Consider the following 16516-nt stretch of genomic DNA (forward strand, 5'->3'; position numbering starts at 1 on the left):
ATACAATATGTGACTAACATGCAAAAACCTACTTAGCAGAAACTACATAATGTAGTAGCAAAGGGTGAATTTCAATAGGAGATTTTTTGACTTTTTAAGCTGCACAGTTCTAGTTCTCTGAAAGATTCTCTGCCTCGCTCTGCATTAACTCACAGCACTGCAGAAGCAAATGTCAGGATCATGTCATCCTTATTTTATCACTGGTGGGTGTCATGACAGACTAGAAGTCTTAGTGCAACCATTGACACTACTTACTATGCATCAGCTTCTCTGCAGAGATTAATGGGGCAGCACTGAGCCTCATTTGTACAAGTATTCATATTGCTTTCTCTGGAGTGTATAATAGTACACCTCCTCCAAAAGCTGCTTTTTTCCTAAACTTCTAATTAACCTTTTCTACCCTTAAATTATCACCTCCTCCAAAGAATTGTAATTATTCATATGCTCAGTGAAGGCACTAGTACTGTTATACCATGCTGTTGTGTTTGGGCACCTCTAAATAGTTTTATATAATGAATGTTTCTTAGAAGTGATAATGAAAGATCAGAGTTTGAGAATGACTAATGCAGGTTAAATAAACTGCTGTGATCTGAAGACTATTTGTGAGATTGTTAACCTTGCCTTTAAAATGTGTGACATACTGAACATAAATGTGCTTTAATTAAATATAGTGGGGTCAGTTGAAGACTGGAGCTATTAAAGGCAACATGTAAACTTTGCATGAATTAAACATTATCTCTACCTTTTGCTTTTAAGGAAGTCTACGAAGAATGATTCCTCTTCTTCTTTATGGGTGGAAAACAGTTGTACAAAATACATTGTTAGCCAGTACTGGTCTCTTTTTTAATGTTAAGAGGTTGTGTATACCAATTACAACAGTAGCATTGATTGGCTACACAATTAACCTGAATTATACTGTAACAAACAACTGCTATGTCCAGAGATGGGGTGGAAAAATTATAAAAATATACGTGTAGAAGTGGGAAGGACCCAATTGTATTTTTTTTAATAGGATCAGACCAGAACTTGTTGCAAAACACAGATGGAGCAGTTGTGATATCACAAGGAACACAAAAGAAGAACATCTCAAGGCATTCATTTTAATGCCAACATGTGTAGCAATTATAATTACAAATAGAAACATGGTGACCCATCTGCTTTTAATATCTAAATCAAATTTGTTCAATCTGTAGCTTGCTAGGGGTTTCTGTACGTGGACTGATCCTTTGGTCAGAAAATAACTAATAATATAAAATAATTCAAATATGAAACTATTGTTAATTTTTTACATGTTGCACGCATCATTATAACACCAGCTATGCCTAATTTTTAGTGATGGGCGAATTTGAATTTTGATGCCCACGTCAATTTTGACAGTGGAGTTAAAGTCAATGGGCGTACAAATAATGTTGATGTGCAATGGTTTTGACGCAAACGACTTTTCCGACGCGCATCCAAAATCATTTGACACAGGAATATTTTTGCGGCAGTTTCACAGATTTATTTGCCATCGGTGAAAAGTGGAAATTCGTTGTGAAATTGCATCTGCCAAATTTATTCGCCCATCACTACTAATTGGTACAATTTTTATATCTGTCATAATAGTACAGATATGGGACCTGTTATCCAGAATGCCTGGGACCTGGGGGTTTCCAGATAATGGATCTTTCCATAATTTAGATCTTCATACCTTGCCTAGTAGAAAATCATGTAACCATTAAATAAACCAAATAGGCTGGTTTTGCTTCCAATAAGGATTAATTATATCTTAGTTGGGATCAAGTACAAGCTACTCTTTTACTATTACAGAGAAAAAGGAAATAATTAAAAAAAACAGATTTGGATTTTTTGGATAAAATGGAGTATATGGGAGACAGCCTTTCAGCAATTCGGAGATTCCTGGATATGCACTAAAGAATAAAGACACATTTATTCACTTGATTATGGAGTGCGAGTCCATTTACTGATATGTTCAAAATAGTTGACTAATGCACCCGCATTTGCTTCAGTCCGGTAAGAGTGCATACGCTGAATACAATATATATATATATATATATATATATATATATATATATATATATATATATATATATATATATATATATATATGTGTGAGTGTATGTGCAAGGAGAAAACTTGATGGACTATTGTAGAGTCCTGCAGCACTTGCAAAAAAACCAGAGTGAGGGTAGGATTTTCAGGTGCGGCTATAGATGCGGGTTCCGGATCTGCGGGTTGGGTTGTGGGTCTCATCTAAATTTCTTATATAATTTTATATAGTCTATATTTTACTCCTTTTAAAGTTTTACAAAACTTGTTTCTGTCCCAGCCCTCTTTTGATGATGTCATTTCCAGCTTGCAGGAACATCACTTCCTGTTTGAAGGTGGTCGGCGGGTTGCAGGTTGGGTTGCGATTAAGGCAGTTGCGGGTATAGGTCGGGTAGTGGATCAAATTGGGTAAATATGCAGGTTGCGGATCGAGTCGCAAGCTGTGGGTTGAAGGTTTGGGTCCAGTCCGGGTCTTGGAAATTGGTTCAGTGCAGGGCTCTAGGCTATTGTCTTTTTAACTCAAATTAACTAGTTAACTATGTACTGTTGGATGGGACTGAAGGGAAGCATGTCGAGTTCTATATTTATCTTCTTTACGCAAGCATTTTAATAACTTAATTGGAAGTCAACTTAATTTTGTTTCTATTTAAAAGCCAAGTAAAAACCTGAGACAAATACCCATAATTTTATACAATTTAAAAGATAAGGTTGCTGTCCCACAGACAAGTCCTCTCAAAATATCAGTCCATGAGTCACAGTGGAGATCATTGGTTTTGTGCCAAACTTTTATCTATAACAAAAAAAATTTCGATAAATTGTGTTGATTTTCAGTATTCAGTTGATCCTAACATGACTTATATGATGCAACCAATGTTCTTCCAAGAGCTACAACAGAAAAAAAAAAACCACCCCACTGATATTTCCCATCTAAATTCTAATGGCGCATTATAGACAGACTAGAATATCTTCAGGCATTCATTTTGTTTGTAAACTTGTTGTAATCGTAGAGTTTACTCATTATTTGATATTTGCAAAACATCACACAGAAAGCAGCCAAAACCCTGAGATCTAAGTTTTCAGATAATGCAGTTGAAATAGTGTCATTGCCGGGGGGCGGTAGGAAAACACACAACTGTGCAATCTGGGGAATAGTTGAGATGGGTTTGATAAGAACACATTCGGAACATTACATCTATGCAATCTCTAGAGGGCAATTGCTGTCAACATAACAGCGAAGAAAGGGCCTAATTTATTTAACGTGCGTTTCTATGCTAAAGAAAAGATAATTTGTTGAGCAGAAATGTGTCAAATACAAACAGAAGTGTCAACTCACAGGAAAGAGAAAAATGATTGCTTATTAACACCTCACCTCCAAAGAGAAAAGTTTGTGATTGCACATCATATCGAGTGAAACAGAAATGCTTTTATTTCCAACTTATGATTAATTACAGGCCAAAAATGTGCCTCCTATTTAGCAAAGCATTAATGATATACAAATATTGTGTATATAGGTAACTGGTACTGTAGAAGCCACATGCATATTTTCAATGGTAACGTATAATAAAAAGTAGTTACGTTTGTAGCAGGTCTAGTAACCCATAGCAACTAAGGACCAGTAACTTTTTTTTTTGAAACGCCTTTAGAATTTCATCATATGTTGTATTTCAACCAAAAAATATTTCCCCTTCCTATTTAAACCGATGCAATTCAGTGAAATCTTTTTCTGAGAAGCAAAGCCCACTAATTTTGCTCATCACTAGTGATGGGAGAATTTGTCCCGTTGAAAAATTAGCGAATTAAACGCATTGAAGTCAATGGGTGGCAAAATAATTTTGACGTGCGTAAATTTTTTATACCACGCCTATTTTGTCCAAATGCATTAAAGTCAATGGGTGTCTGAATAATTTTGACACGACTATTCTGATGCACGCCAACATTTTTTTGACATATTTTTCATTTGTGAATTTTCGCCGCAGTTTCGTGAATTTATTCGCCAGCTGCAAAATAAGGAAATTCGCTGAAAATTTGAGCCTGACAAATTTATTCGCCCATCACTACTCATCGCTAATAGCAACCAATCAGATATTTGATTTTAAACAGGGAACTACTGCCTGCTGATACACTTGGCTTACTCCAGCCGTAGAGAATCCCTTCAAAGCATTAAGGAGACTTTCTAGCTGAGTTTAAAGGGGACCGTCACCGTAAGAAATAATTCGAAATTATTTTCTATCATGTTAGTTGAGCAAAATAAACTTTACTTACACTATATTTATTATTTGCATTTTGTTTCCTCCGATGTTGGAATTATCCAGTCACAGCCAGCAGGCTGATACACAGCAAAAAGTTGTGTATCACCCCAAAATCTTGTGTATGCACTAGAATTGGAGACTTAATACCCATACACAGTGCCTTACACAATTATAGAGCGTTACGGGGTGGGGGAATGCAGGAAGTGCAGTGATATCTTGGAAATGTTGAATAGTGGCGGGGCAGGCAATATAGGACAGCTCAGATATTTAAACACCTTTATAACAGGTATGGATGTTTTCATGAAAAAAAGGATTTGGGTTCCATGTTTAATTTGCAAATTACTTTTATAATACTGCCTTTTATGTGTAGGTGACAGGTCTAATAAATTCGGCAGGTGTGAATTAGTGGTGAATTTCTGCGAAAATTCGCAGACGTCAAAAAATTTTGTACGCACGTCAGAAAAGTCCCTCACTTCATAATCGTATTGACTTAAGCCCTGACGTCAAAATTGATGCAACCATCAGAATTAACACAAGTTTCAAAATTTGCGCAAGCGTCAGTGTCATCTTTTTGCCATTTTGCGAATTTCGCAGGAATTTGGCAAATTTTTCTGCGGAGTGAAATGGGACAAATTCACCCATCACTAATTCCTACTTCCTGCTCTAACTCTTGGCTAAAGAAGATTGGAAATATCCTTGGCCCAACTCTTTCTTATATAAAGTACTACAGGTATACTCCTACCCCTACATCAAATAATCAAAACAGTAACAGCAGCAGTGTAAATATGTTAATACTAGTGATAAGCGAATTTTTTCATCAGGCATGGATTTGTGGCAAAATTCTGCACTTCACCAGCTGCAATTTTTTCCACCGCAAAAAAATTTGCAGCAACAAAAAATTTGCCAAGGAAAAATTGTCGCAGAGACAAAAAAGTTGCCACAAGAAAAATGCCCATTGACTTTAATGCATTTTGAGTGAAAAAAATCTTGACACCTATTGAACTTCACAAATTTTTTCGCCATTTCGAGGATAGATTCACTGATCCCTTGTAAAAAAATACAGCCATTTTGAAATGAGCAACTGGTATTTGCAGCTCAACCTTTTTTCATAAAGGATGTGCTTGACAGTTACACAATGTACATTAGCTTCATATGTAGGTGTCTACTGTTATACTAGGAAACATGGGTACTTATAACCTAATATACATAGTAACTACAAATGCCTTAAAGGGGCTGTTCACCTTTCAAACACTTTTCCAGTTCAGTCATTTTCAGATTGTTCCCCATAAACAAAGACTTTTTTCAATTACATTCCATTATTTCTTTTTTTACTGTTTTTCAAAGTAATTCAGGTGCAGACTTTTAGGGGCAGATTTATCAAGGGTCGAATTTTGAATTAAAAAAAACCTCGAAATTCTAATTCAAAAAGACCAACCGAAATTAAGTCTAAGTTTTTTTGGGGTTGAATAGGTCAGTTTTCAATCGAATAGGTCCGTATTCGGCTGAATTCGAATCGTTCGAAGGAATAGATCTAATTTGATCTAATTAGATTCAACGTTTTTCCCAAAAAAAACTTAAATTATTCATAGTCCACCAATGGGTTCTAGGAGGTCCCCCATAGGCTAAAACAGCAATTTGGCAGGTTATAGATGGCGAATGGTCAAAGTCGAATTTTTAAAGAGACAGTACATAATAAATTTCATTATTCAAAATTCAAATTCAAATTTGGACTATTCCCTAGTCAAAGTAAACAAAAAATAGTTTGAAATTCGAATTCTTTCAATTCGAAAATTCACCTCGAACTTTGATAAATCTGCCCCTTAGTTAATACATTTCTGAGAGGCATCTCTGGAATATTAGCAACTATTGTATCAATTCTAACAGCTGCCTGTAATGAAATCCAGAAATTCTGCTCAGCAGGGACAAAGATAAGAAATGCATCAACTAAACGTATACATTTAGAACATGTTACAGGGTCGGCGACCCTCCCTTCCAGAGCTGCTTTAGAAGGTGAAAAATGACACTTTACACTTCAATATTAGAAAAATGGTGACACATAGAAAATAGAAAGTAACTGGAAAAAGTTGTTATTTCTGGTGCTCTGCAACAAAAGGCTGGCGACAAATCGCATGCGAAGAAAATAAGGTTAGAGATAGAAATGAAGGATGAATTTGCAGCGTTGATCAGATGCGGCACGACTGTCGGATGCAGATGCAGCGTGCAGCTCAAAAATGCAAACCAAATGCAAACTATCTCAGAATATTACTCTCTACATCGTACTAAAAGGTAACTCAAAGTTGAACAACCCCTTTAAGATCCTCTTTAATGCCAAAATGCCACTTTAAATAAGTGAAAACAAGTTGGGTTTTTTTTTTACAATTCACAAATTTAGAATGTTTTATGCAACATGAAGGGGCACATTTACCTAGGGTCGAATATCGAGGGTTAATTAATCCTCGATATTCGACCGTAGAAGTAAAATGGTTTTATAAATATGCCTAAACTCAATAGATATTGATGAAGACCACTTCTGAACATATATTAAACACATGTTTTTCATTCAGCTTCACAATCTAAAACTAAAATAAGTACCGTATATACTCGTGTATAAGCCGACCCGTGTATAAGCCGAGGTACCTAATTTACCTAAGAAAACTGGAAAAATGTATTGACTCGTGTATAAGCCTAGGGGCCCCATGTCAGATTTCAAAATGTGAATGTGACCCAGCCGCAACAATTGGGGGACACTGGGCAGGTACCTGTTACTGTCTGTGACTGACTGTGTCGCCGACCGGATTTCATGTTTGCTTCCCTCTGCCACCCCTATTTCATGTTTGCTTCCCTCTGCCACTTCCCCCCCCATCTGTCGCTCTCCCCACCCTGGCTGCTCTTCCCTCTGTCCTTCCCTCTGTCACCTCTGCTCTTCCCTCTGTCCTTCCCTCTGTCACCTCTGCTCTTCCCTCTGTCCTTCCCTCTGTCACCTCTGCCCCAGCCGGACTGCCTGTGACTGCCTGTGTCGCCGCCCGGAGCAGGTCCAGGAGCTCCGGGCGGCGCGTCCTTCCCTGCCGGCGTTCGCTTTCAAAATGGCGGCGCCCTTGGCCGCCACGTGGGGTAGCGGCCGGCGCCGCTACCCACGTGGCGGCCATGGGCGCCGCCATTTTGAAAGCGAACGCCGGCAGGGAAGGACGCGCCGCCCGGAGCTCCTGGACCTGCTCCGGGCGGCGACACAGGCAGTCACAGGCAGTCCGGCTGGGGCAGAGGTGACAGAGGGAAGGACAGAGGGAAGAGCAGAGGTATGACCCGCGTATAAGCCGAGTTTGAGTTTTTCAGCACATTTTGGGTGCTGAAAAACTCGGCTTATACGCGAGTATATACGGTATTCTCTGTATTCTTCCAGTATTAACACAACCAAGCTTTTGTTCTAAAGGTCATTTTCATAGAAATACGTCATCATTTTATGATATCTCTTAAATACTTGAAATAATATGGCTTTGTGACCCTTATGTGATTAATTTGCTGCTAAGCCCAAGAGCAAAGCTAAAATTGGTAATTAGAGCCAGATCAGAAAAAGCACATATTAATAAACAGTTGCTAATAATTTGATGAAAAATGTACTTACTTGCCAAGTGCGAAACATTCCATTTTAACAGTAGTTCCCTGAGCAGCTGTAAATGTGTAAGGGAAATGGACCTCAATTTTTGGCTCATATTCTCCCATCACACCTGGGAAATAAAGAGTAGTTTTAAATATAAAATTAATATCACATTTTTAGTTTGTCAGAATTTTTTATGGTTCCATCCAATGTTCACAAAACTATTACAGTCGGAACAAATAAGTTTGCTTGTAAAGTTAAATGCCAGCATATAAAATATACATCCAACAATTTTATACAATACATATATGCGGAGGCACATTTACTAAGGGTTGAATATCGAGGGTTAATTAACCCTCGAATTCGACCCTACAGGTAAAATCCTTCGACTTCGAATATCGAAGTCGGAGGATTTACCGCAAATCCTACGATCGAAGGAAAAATCGTTTGATCGAACAATTAAATCCTTTGAATCGAACGATTCGAAGGATTTTAATCCATCGATCCAAGGATTTTCCTTCAATCAAAAAAACCTTAGCAAAGTAATGGAGAAGATCCCCATAGGCTACTGTTGTACCTCGTTAGGTTTAAACTACCGAAGTATGTAGTCAAAGTTTTTTTTAAAGAGACAGTACTTCGACTATCGAATGGTCGAATAGTCGAACGATTTTTAGTTCGAATCATTCGAATCGAAGTTGTAGTCGAAGTTCATAGTAGCCTATTCGATGGTCGAAGTACCCAAAAAGAAACTTCAAAATTCAACGTTTTTTTACTTCGAATCCTTCACTCAAGCTTAGTAAATGGACACCCTAGTGTAATATTGTTTATTTAGAAAGGAAAAAAAATACAACAAAATCGCAAGAAGGGGGGCTGTTTAGTATACAGTGCATCAAATATATGCATTTTTCCTATATTTTGAAGGTATTATAGGCCTATTTAGCAATATTCACTGGTTAGCATTTTAATTTTTGAAGGCCATCTGAAAGTAAAAATCCAAAAATATTAAATGTGTGCTTATTTATTGAAAATTGGAATTTTAAAAACTCAATCATGTAAAAACTTTGAAAAACAACTTGAATTCAATAAAATCACATATTTCCCACCATTTTCAATGAGTCTGCCAAACGGCGCATTAATCTCAAAATCTTGAATTTAAAAAGTTTGAATCTTGCTAATTCAACTCTCTAACTTGGAAAACATTTTCAATCAGAATTCAACTCTCTTCTACATAAACTCACCAGCTAGTGAATTTTTATTTTTCAAGTTTTTGTTACAATAAAATGTTCTTTGTTATTGTATATGCTAATGCACAGCAAGGGACATATTTATTAAAATTCGGGATCACGCTTTTTAAACATTTTGTAAAAAATGTGGTAAAAAAAAAGAAATCTAATTTTTTAATTAAAATTTACCAAGCCCGATTTTTTGAGATGTAAAAATTGAAAGAAAATTAAAATAGCTTGCTGTAAATTCACCTCCCACTGAAGCTCCCTAGGTTTTAGATGAAAATATTTTTTTTTGAATTTGTAAAAATCAAAAAAAAAAGGGATTTTGAATTTTTTTCCTCAAATTAACACCATTTATTTTTTTGACTCAAGCCATTTTGTAAATATGCTAGTGAGAAAAAAAATTGCTCCAGTTTAATTATTTTCTTTTCAAATGATTTTTAAAATATTTTGAATTGAAAATAAAATCTGTGTTTGACCCAACAATGCAATTCCATCAGAGGGTAAATACAGTAAATGCTCAGTGGAAATGTAAGTCTACAAGTAACAGGCATTTTTCAGCTGGTGGAAATATTCAGATGCAGCAAATATTTATATGTCATATAATTTAAAGAATTTGATACATTCACTACTTGTAGGGGGTTATTTATCAAAATCCAAATTTTTCTCATGTTTTAAATAAAATAAAAAAGTCCTACCAAACTAGAATCTACAATTTACCCTTATTTATCATTAAAAAAAACACAAAAAATCAGATCTGGAAAAACCATGACTTTTTCGGATTATCGCGCAAAAAATCTGAATTTTTCGGATTTGACTTCAGAAAAGCCCAAAATGGTTGAATTATTGCACGAAACCCAGTGCAGACCATAATATCTTTAAATTACAAACAGGACCTCTGCCATTGACTTCCACTAAAATTCAGATTTTATAGTAAAGAAACTTACATTTTTGTAGTTTTTAGCATTTAGACTTTAAAAAATGACCCCCGTAGTGTGTACTAGAACAGTTTTGCTTGTTAAATATATTTCAATACTGGAATAATAACGATTTTATCCATATCAATTGGCAACCTTTGAGAAAAACAGAGCCTGAGTAGATTTTAAACAATCTATAGTACAGTAACTGCAACAGCAAAATCCAGATGGATCCACAACGGCATTTCAATTAAAGGTGCCAGAAATTACTTGATCCAGGAACAAAATAATAGACTGTGCAAACACGGTAATACAAAATTTATATTTCAAAAGCTATCGTTAAGAAAAACGGTTTGCAAAAAGAAATGATTCCTGGCACACTAAAGTTTCGACTCATGCGTTCCCCTTTATATATGACAGAGCAAATAAACTGACTTACATTACAAATATATAATTTGACGGAATTTGTATCTGTTATGTAAAAGAGAACTGTTCATCAATATTATTGTAGCTAAGTTCTTGAGAAGTTGTTTTGAAATCTATGCAGTATGTACAAGATGCAATTGCAGGTAGCCCATTTTTGTACTTAACCATGTTTTTAATACGCATGTTGCCTCAATAACAAAATCAGCCACTAGTGCAATGATATGCATGGGGGACAGGACTTGTCCTTGTGCTCTTATTTAGGTGTGTTTGCCTTTGTTTGCCCTTCGAAAGTCATCCATTTGATTAGTCTAAATAGAAACTTTTTGAAAGCCACTCTGATGTGAATAATTTATGTAAAGTGCTGCTAAATGTGTTACTATACTGCACCATTTTTACCTCTAAGGGTAAGGACACACAAGGAGATTCAGGGAGATTTTGTCGCCTGGCTACTAATCTCCTTGTCTTTTGAGCAACTATCTCCCTGAACTGCCTCAGCGTTTTTCCCCATAGGCTACAATGAAAAGTTGCCTGCGCTAATGCACACACGGCGATGCGTTTTCAATAGTTGCCCAAAGTTGCCTCAGTGAGGCAATTTCAGGCAACTATTGCAAACGCATCGCCCTGTGTGCATTAGCGCAGGCAACTTTTCATTGTAGCCTATGGGGAAAAACGCTAAGGCAGTTCAGGGAGATAGTTGCTCAAAAGACAAGGAGATTAGTAGCCAGGCAACAAAATCTCCCTGAATCTCCTCGTGTGTCCTTAATCTAAGACACATTCAGATGTAAACAGTGTTGGTAAACAACTCAATTATGAAAACATTTACTAGGGTTTGCCATTTAAAGGCTGTGATTGGCTTTTTGTGAACATATGGACTCCTAGCCTGAGCACCTGATGAAGGATCGCTAGATCTAAAACATGTTGTGCATTATGCAATAAAAAGATGATGGGATGAATTACATAGTTCTCCAGAGTGAAATCGGTCTGATGATGTGGATATCCTAGGTTCTTTTTCGCACTACACTCATGTCTTCATATCTCCATAACTTGAAACCGAGCCAGGATAAAGCAGTACTTTGAGGACACTTTATCTCTTGTACAGTAATGTAACTATAGAGGAAGCAGACCCCTCATGGTGGGAGGCTGGACCATGAGGTCTGCTTCCTCTATAAGTCTAAGAATCTCCTTCTTTACAGATGTGCTTCTTGCAGGTGCACCCAGAGGAGGAGGTGGCTTTTTGGGAGAACTACTGTAGGTAGGGATTGCTCTGCATCTGGGCTCCTCCGAAGAGTTTTTTGTAAAGTGGCCGGGCACACAGTTGTTACACCACTGCTCTTGTACTTAACAATGAACAAATGCACTAAGGGGCACACAATTGCAGACGTTAATGCTCATTCGAAAATCACTTGTGCCTGTTGTCCTGTTGCACTCTGTACCTTGCTCTGAACATAAGGAGAGGTGATGTCTATATGCCTCCCCCGGCCGTCCACTACTGAATACAACACTGCTGACCACAGTTAATGTTGTATTCATGGGGCAGATGCAGATCTTGGTGCTCAATTATGACTGCAAAGACCTGGGCCTATTCTGGAAAGGTACAGAACTCATTGAGGTTTGCTTACTTTTTTTGCACTTTGTACTCTCCAGGAACTTTGTAAAGGAGGTTTATACATTTTAGAATAAGAAACAAAACAGAATCCCCTCTAGTAACTTCAAATATGTTCATTTAAGTTTGTTCCACATGTTTTGTAATGCCTTAGTCACCAAAATTAACTGTGTGTGAGATCCGCCTTTGTTTTACTCGCTGCTTTCCTTTTGTGTGGAGCGTTTCACACTTTAAATAGATTATCACAACTACAACTTGTTTTTCCCAAGAGACTTTCAGATGCAGACAATTTATCTTCCTCTTTTAGATTTGTTTTCCAACAGACTCTTTCTTGCTCTTGCGGCCGTATTAATCTCTGCCTTTTTTACAAATGTACCCTTTGATTCACGGCACAAACGTCCGTGAGAAATGTCAGAACTTTGTTTGTGAAATCGGTTTCATTTGTTAGTTAAAATTAGGCAGCCCAGAGCATAATACCATTTATATAATCCATTATTGCTGTATTCAGCTTGGAAATTGGGAACTGGGAAATCAGACAAAAGATTTGGGTAGAATTATGCATGAGTGAAATGATAGCGGGGGATGATCCTGTTTGCATAAAACAATGAATTGTCAAGTGGTATAAAGTTTAGGGTACAGGGATGTTTAAAAATCTATTGTCAAGCAATAAACTTTAACTAACGCAGCTGCTTCTTAAACAGGGCTTTTTACTGGGGACCAAACATTGTTTAGCCAAATTTTCAGCTGGTTTATTATTGTAGATCACATACAAATAATTATGTGATCACATATTTACAAAGCAGAGTGTTGAAAATAACCAATGTGGCAAATGGTAATGTTATTACGACCCAAATGGCAAATCAATGGCATCACTGGAATCTCAAATAGTTAATTGGCTAAATCATCCAATTGATGGTAGGTACCCTTGTGAGGTAGATAAATAGCTTACTAGTTCATCATCCAGCTATATTATGGACATCTGCTTATTTGTAAAACAGTCACAACAAAGGGTGAAAGGTGGAATGTGCTAATAAATTAGGTAATTAGCTAAATCAGCAAATTGATTGTAGTAATGATAGTGTAAAAGCAAAACAAATTTTCAGCTGTGGTTTTATGGAAAAAAATAACTATCCGTTGTCACCCTCTGGGCAAACAGGGATACTGAAGCCTGAACCGAAACATGGAGTGGCCCTTGTGCGGTACTGTAGATAACTAGCTTACCAGTGCATTTATCATCCCACTGTATAATGGACATTTGTTTATTTGTAAAATAGTCACAACAAAGGATGAGGGGGTGGGATTGTTTTTCAAGAGGAGAGTATAGCTATTTAAACAATTAGTAATTTGTAATTAGCTAAATCACCTAATTGATGGTAGTAATGATGATAGTAATTGTAAAAACAAATTAATTCTCAGTTGTGATGATTTTGTTCATATTCAGGTGTTTATATAATTTGAGGTCAGGGCACTGTGCAGGCCAGTTGAGTTCTTCCACTCAAACTCATTCTGTACTGTTATTTTTCATCTACACAAAATGAGCAACCAGTTAATGAAGGTTTCCTTCTTAATAGTCCTAATTGTAGTAATACAACTAATGATGCATGGTTCACACATGAGGAAAGAGACTAGACCATGTTAAAGGAATACTGTCATGGAGAAAAAAAAAATTCCAAATGAATCAGTTAATAGTGCTGCTCCAGTAGAATTCTGCACTGAAATCCATTTCTCAAAAGAAATCTGACATGGGGCTAGACATTGCCAATTTCTCAGCTGCCCCAAGTCATGTGACTTGTGCTCTGATAAACTCCAATCACTCTTTACTGCAAGTTGGAGTGATATCACCCCCCTCCCTCCCCCCTCAGCAGCCAAACAAAAGAACAATGTGAAGGTAACCAGATAACAGCTCCCTAACACAATATAACAGCTGCCTGGTAGATCTAAGAACAACACTCAATAGTAAAAACCCATGTCCCACTGAGACACATTCAGTTACACTGAGACGGAAAAACAGCAGCCTGCCAGAAAGCATTTCTCTCCTAAAGTGCAGGCACAAGTCACATGACATGGGGCAGCTGGGAAATTGACAAAATGTCTAGCCCCATGTCAGATTTCAAAATTGAATATAAAAAATATGTTTGCTCTTTTGAGAAATGGTCCTGGGTTGAATGGTATTCATCCCAGGGTACTCAGCGAGCTTAGTTCTGTGATTGCCAAACCTCTTTTCTTAATTTTTTAAAATTCTTTGAGGTCTGGAATGGTGCAGAGAGACTGGCAAATTGCTAATGTGGAGCTTCTATTCAAAAAGGGATCCCATTCTCAGCCTCAAAACTATAGGGATCAGCGGTAGGAAAGCTTTTTAAAGGGTTAATAAAGGATAAGCTACTGGAAAGTTTGTGCCGGCATGGTTTTATGCATAATAGATCTTGCCAGACTAACTTAATTTATTTTTATTAGAAGGTGAGCAGGGACCTTGATCCTGGGATGGCAGTGGATGTGATTTACTTAGACTTTGCTAAAGCATTTGATACAGTGCCATACAGAAGGTTACTGGTTAAATTAAGGAATGTTGGCCTGGAACATAGTATTTGTACCTGGATAGAGAACTGGCTAAAATATACACTACAAAGAGTGGTGGTAAATGGAACATTTTCTAATTGGACCAGTGTTGTTATAGGAGTACCACAGGACTCTGTACTTGGTCCTTTGCTTTTTAACTTGTTTATTAATGACCTGGAGGAGAGCATTGAAAGTACTGTGGATGAAACAAAATTGTGCAGAACATGGAGTGATGGCTGATTCTGTTAATGCTTTCAAGAGTGGCTTGGATGATTTCTTGGATAGACATAATATCAAAGGCTATTGTGATACTAAACGCTATAGTTAGTATAGATATGGGTATATATAACATGGGTATATATAATTTATGTGAGGTATGGAGGGGTGTGTGTGTACGGATGCTGGGTTTAATTTGGGGAGTTTGAACTTTAACTATGTAACTACAGTATATATGAAAAGCGTCTTTTCACAACAAGCAAGTATGGGATTTCCAGGATCATTGAAATTATGTAGTAGTATCCCAGTGGCATAATGACTTGTTAAAAAGAATCATTATAATGGGTGTCCACATTTCACTTTGCTGAAGCTATAATACACTGCACTAAAGCATACACTGCTTTTGTTGTTAACTGAACAAACTGAAGCAATCAGCGTGTGGCTAAGGCTGAGGATATTCCCTTTGGTTTCAGTAAGGCTAACAGAAGTTTAGTTAAGAAATAAATATAAATATTTAACTGACCTTTTTAAAATCTAACAAAACTTGAAGAAAAGGTATTCTGCGGGAGGCTAGGAAAACTGATCTGCTAATGATCTCTTTTAGAGGAAACGCAACTGTAAAAATTTCCACATTGTGTGAGACAAGCTAATCCCTTCTAAATTCTGGCCAATTTGAAAAATATGTCACAGAGTGATATTTCCCACCATTGTTAATATCAGAGGGCTTCAGGGATAGTGTCACAAACAATCAGCTTTAAAATATTTTACTAAATATTTAGGCCACAGGCATTTCAAACAGACAAATTTGTTTTGTAGTGTATAATATTGAGCTACAGACCTAACAGCACACCTCCCATTGTAAAGTGCCCCATGAAGAGGAGGGTACTCATGTAAATATATAAATAAAAGACATTAAGAGAATTTGTTTGAGAACATCTGTTAACTGAACTGTGTGTGTATATATTTGTATGGGCGTGTCCCATATGACAGGGAGGATTAGATGGTTTCTAGGGTAAAAGGATGGGGTTTGTTTGTATGGAATGGAATAAATTGATGCTATGTTAAGGGATTGATCAGTGAGTGAGAACAGATAGAGGATCGACCCAATTGTTCCAACCATATTGGTGACATTACTCGTTTCACTGCCTAGTGTTTAAAATCCTTTGGTATAAGCTGGAAGACAACATATATCTGAGGATCTTTAAGACAACAGATCCAAGGCAAGAAGCAGTGTATGTACACTAATCAACTATACATTAAAACAACAGATTGATAGAGATGTATGGATACATGCAGTCAGCTGGGAAGATGTAGAATGATAGATGATAGAGAGGCAGAGATAGAAAAGATAAATAGAGAGTGAGATACTACAGGGAGCTAGGGAGAGGAGAGAGATGATGGAGAGAGGCATTCAATACAGAGAGAGAGAGAAAAAGAGGTGGGAAGAGATAGATAGATAGATAGATAGATAGATAGATACTGCAGGAAGCTAGAGAGATAGAGAGAGAAGGAGATAAATGGATGGATAGATACAGTAGATAGTAGTAGTAGATAGGGCTATAGACCGAGGGATAGATCGTTAGATAGATACTGCAGGAAGCTAGAGAGGTTAATAGTGATGGGCGAATTTGCGCCGTTTCGCTGAAAAATTAGCAAAACGGCGCCGGCACCCGTTTTTGACG

The 16516-nt window shown here is 37.1% G+C and overlaps 1 protein-coding gene across 2 annotated transcripts in view; it reads right to left on the reverse strand.

Moving 5' to 3' along the window:
• Nucleotides 1-16516, reverse strand: part of LOC108710006 (contactin-5) — a 759713-nt gene that overhangs the window by 201480 nt on the left and 541717 nt on the right. For both annotated transcript variants that reach the window (XM_018250343.2, XM_041584574.1), the window contains one exon: nt 7918-8020. In XM_018250343.2, coding sequence (XP_018105832.2) covers nt 7918-8020 — 103 coding nt within the window. The remainder of the gene's footprint in view (nt 1-7917; nt 8021-16516) is intronic.

This window comes from Xenopus laevis, chromosome 2S (assembly GCF_017654675.1).
Source record: "Xenopus laevis strain J_2021 chromosome 2S, Xenopus_laevis_v10.1, whole genome shotgun sequence".
Taxonomy (NCBI): Eukaryota; Metazoa; Chordata; class Amphibia; order Anura; family Pipidae; genus Xenopus; species Xenopus laevis.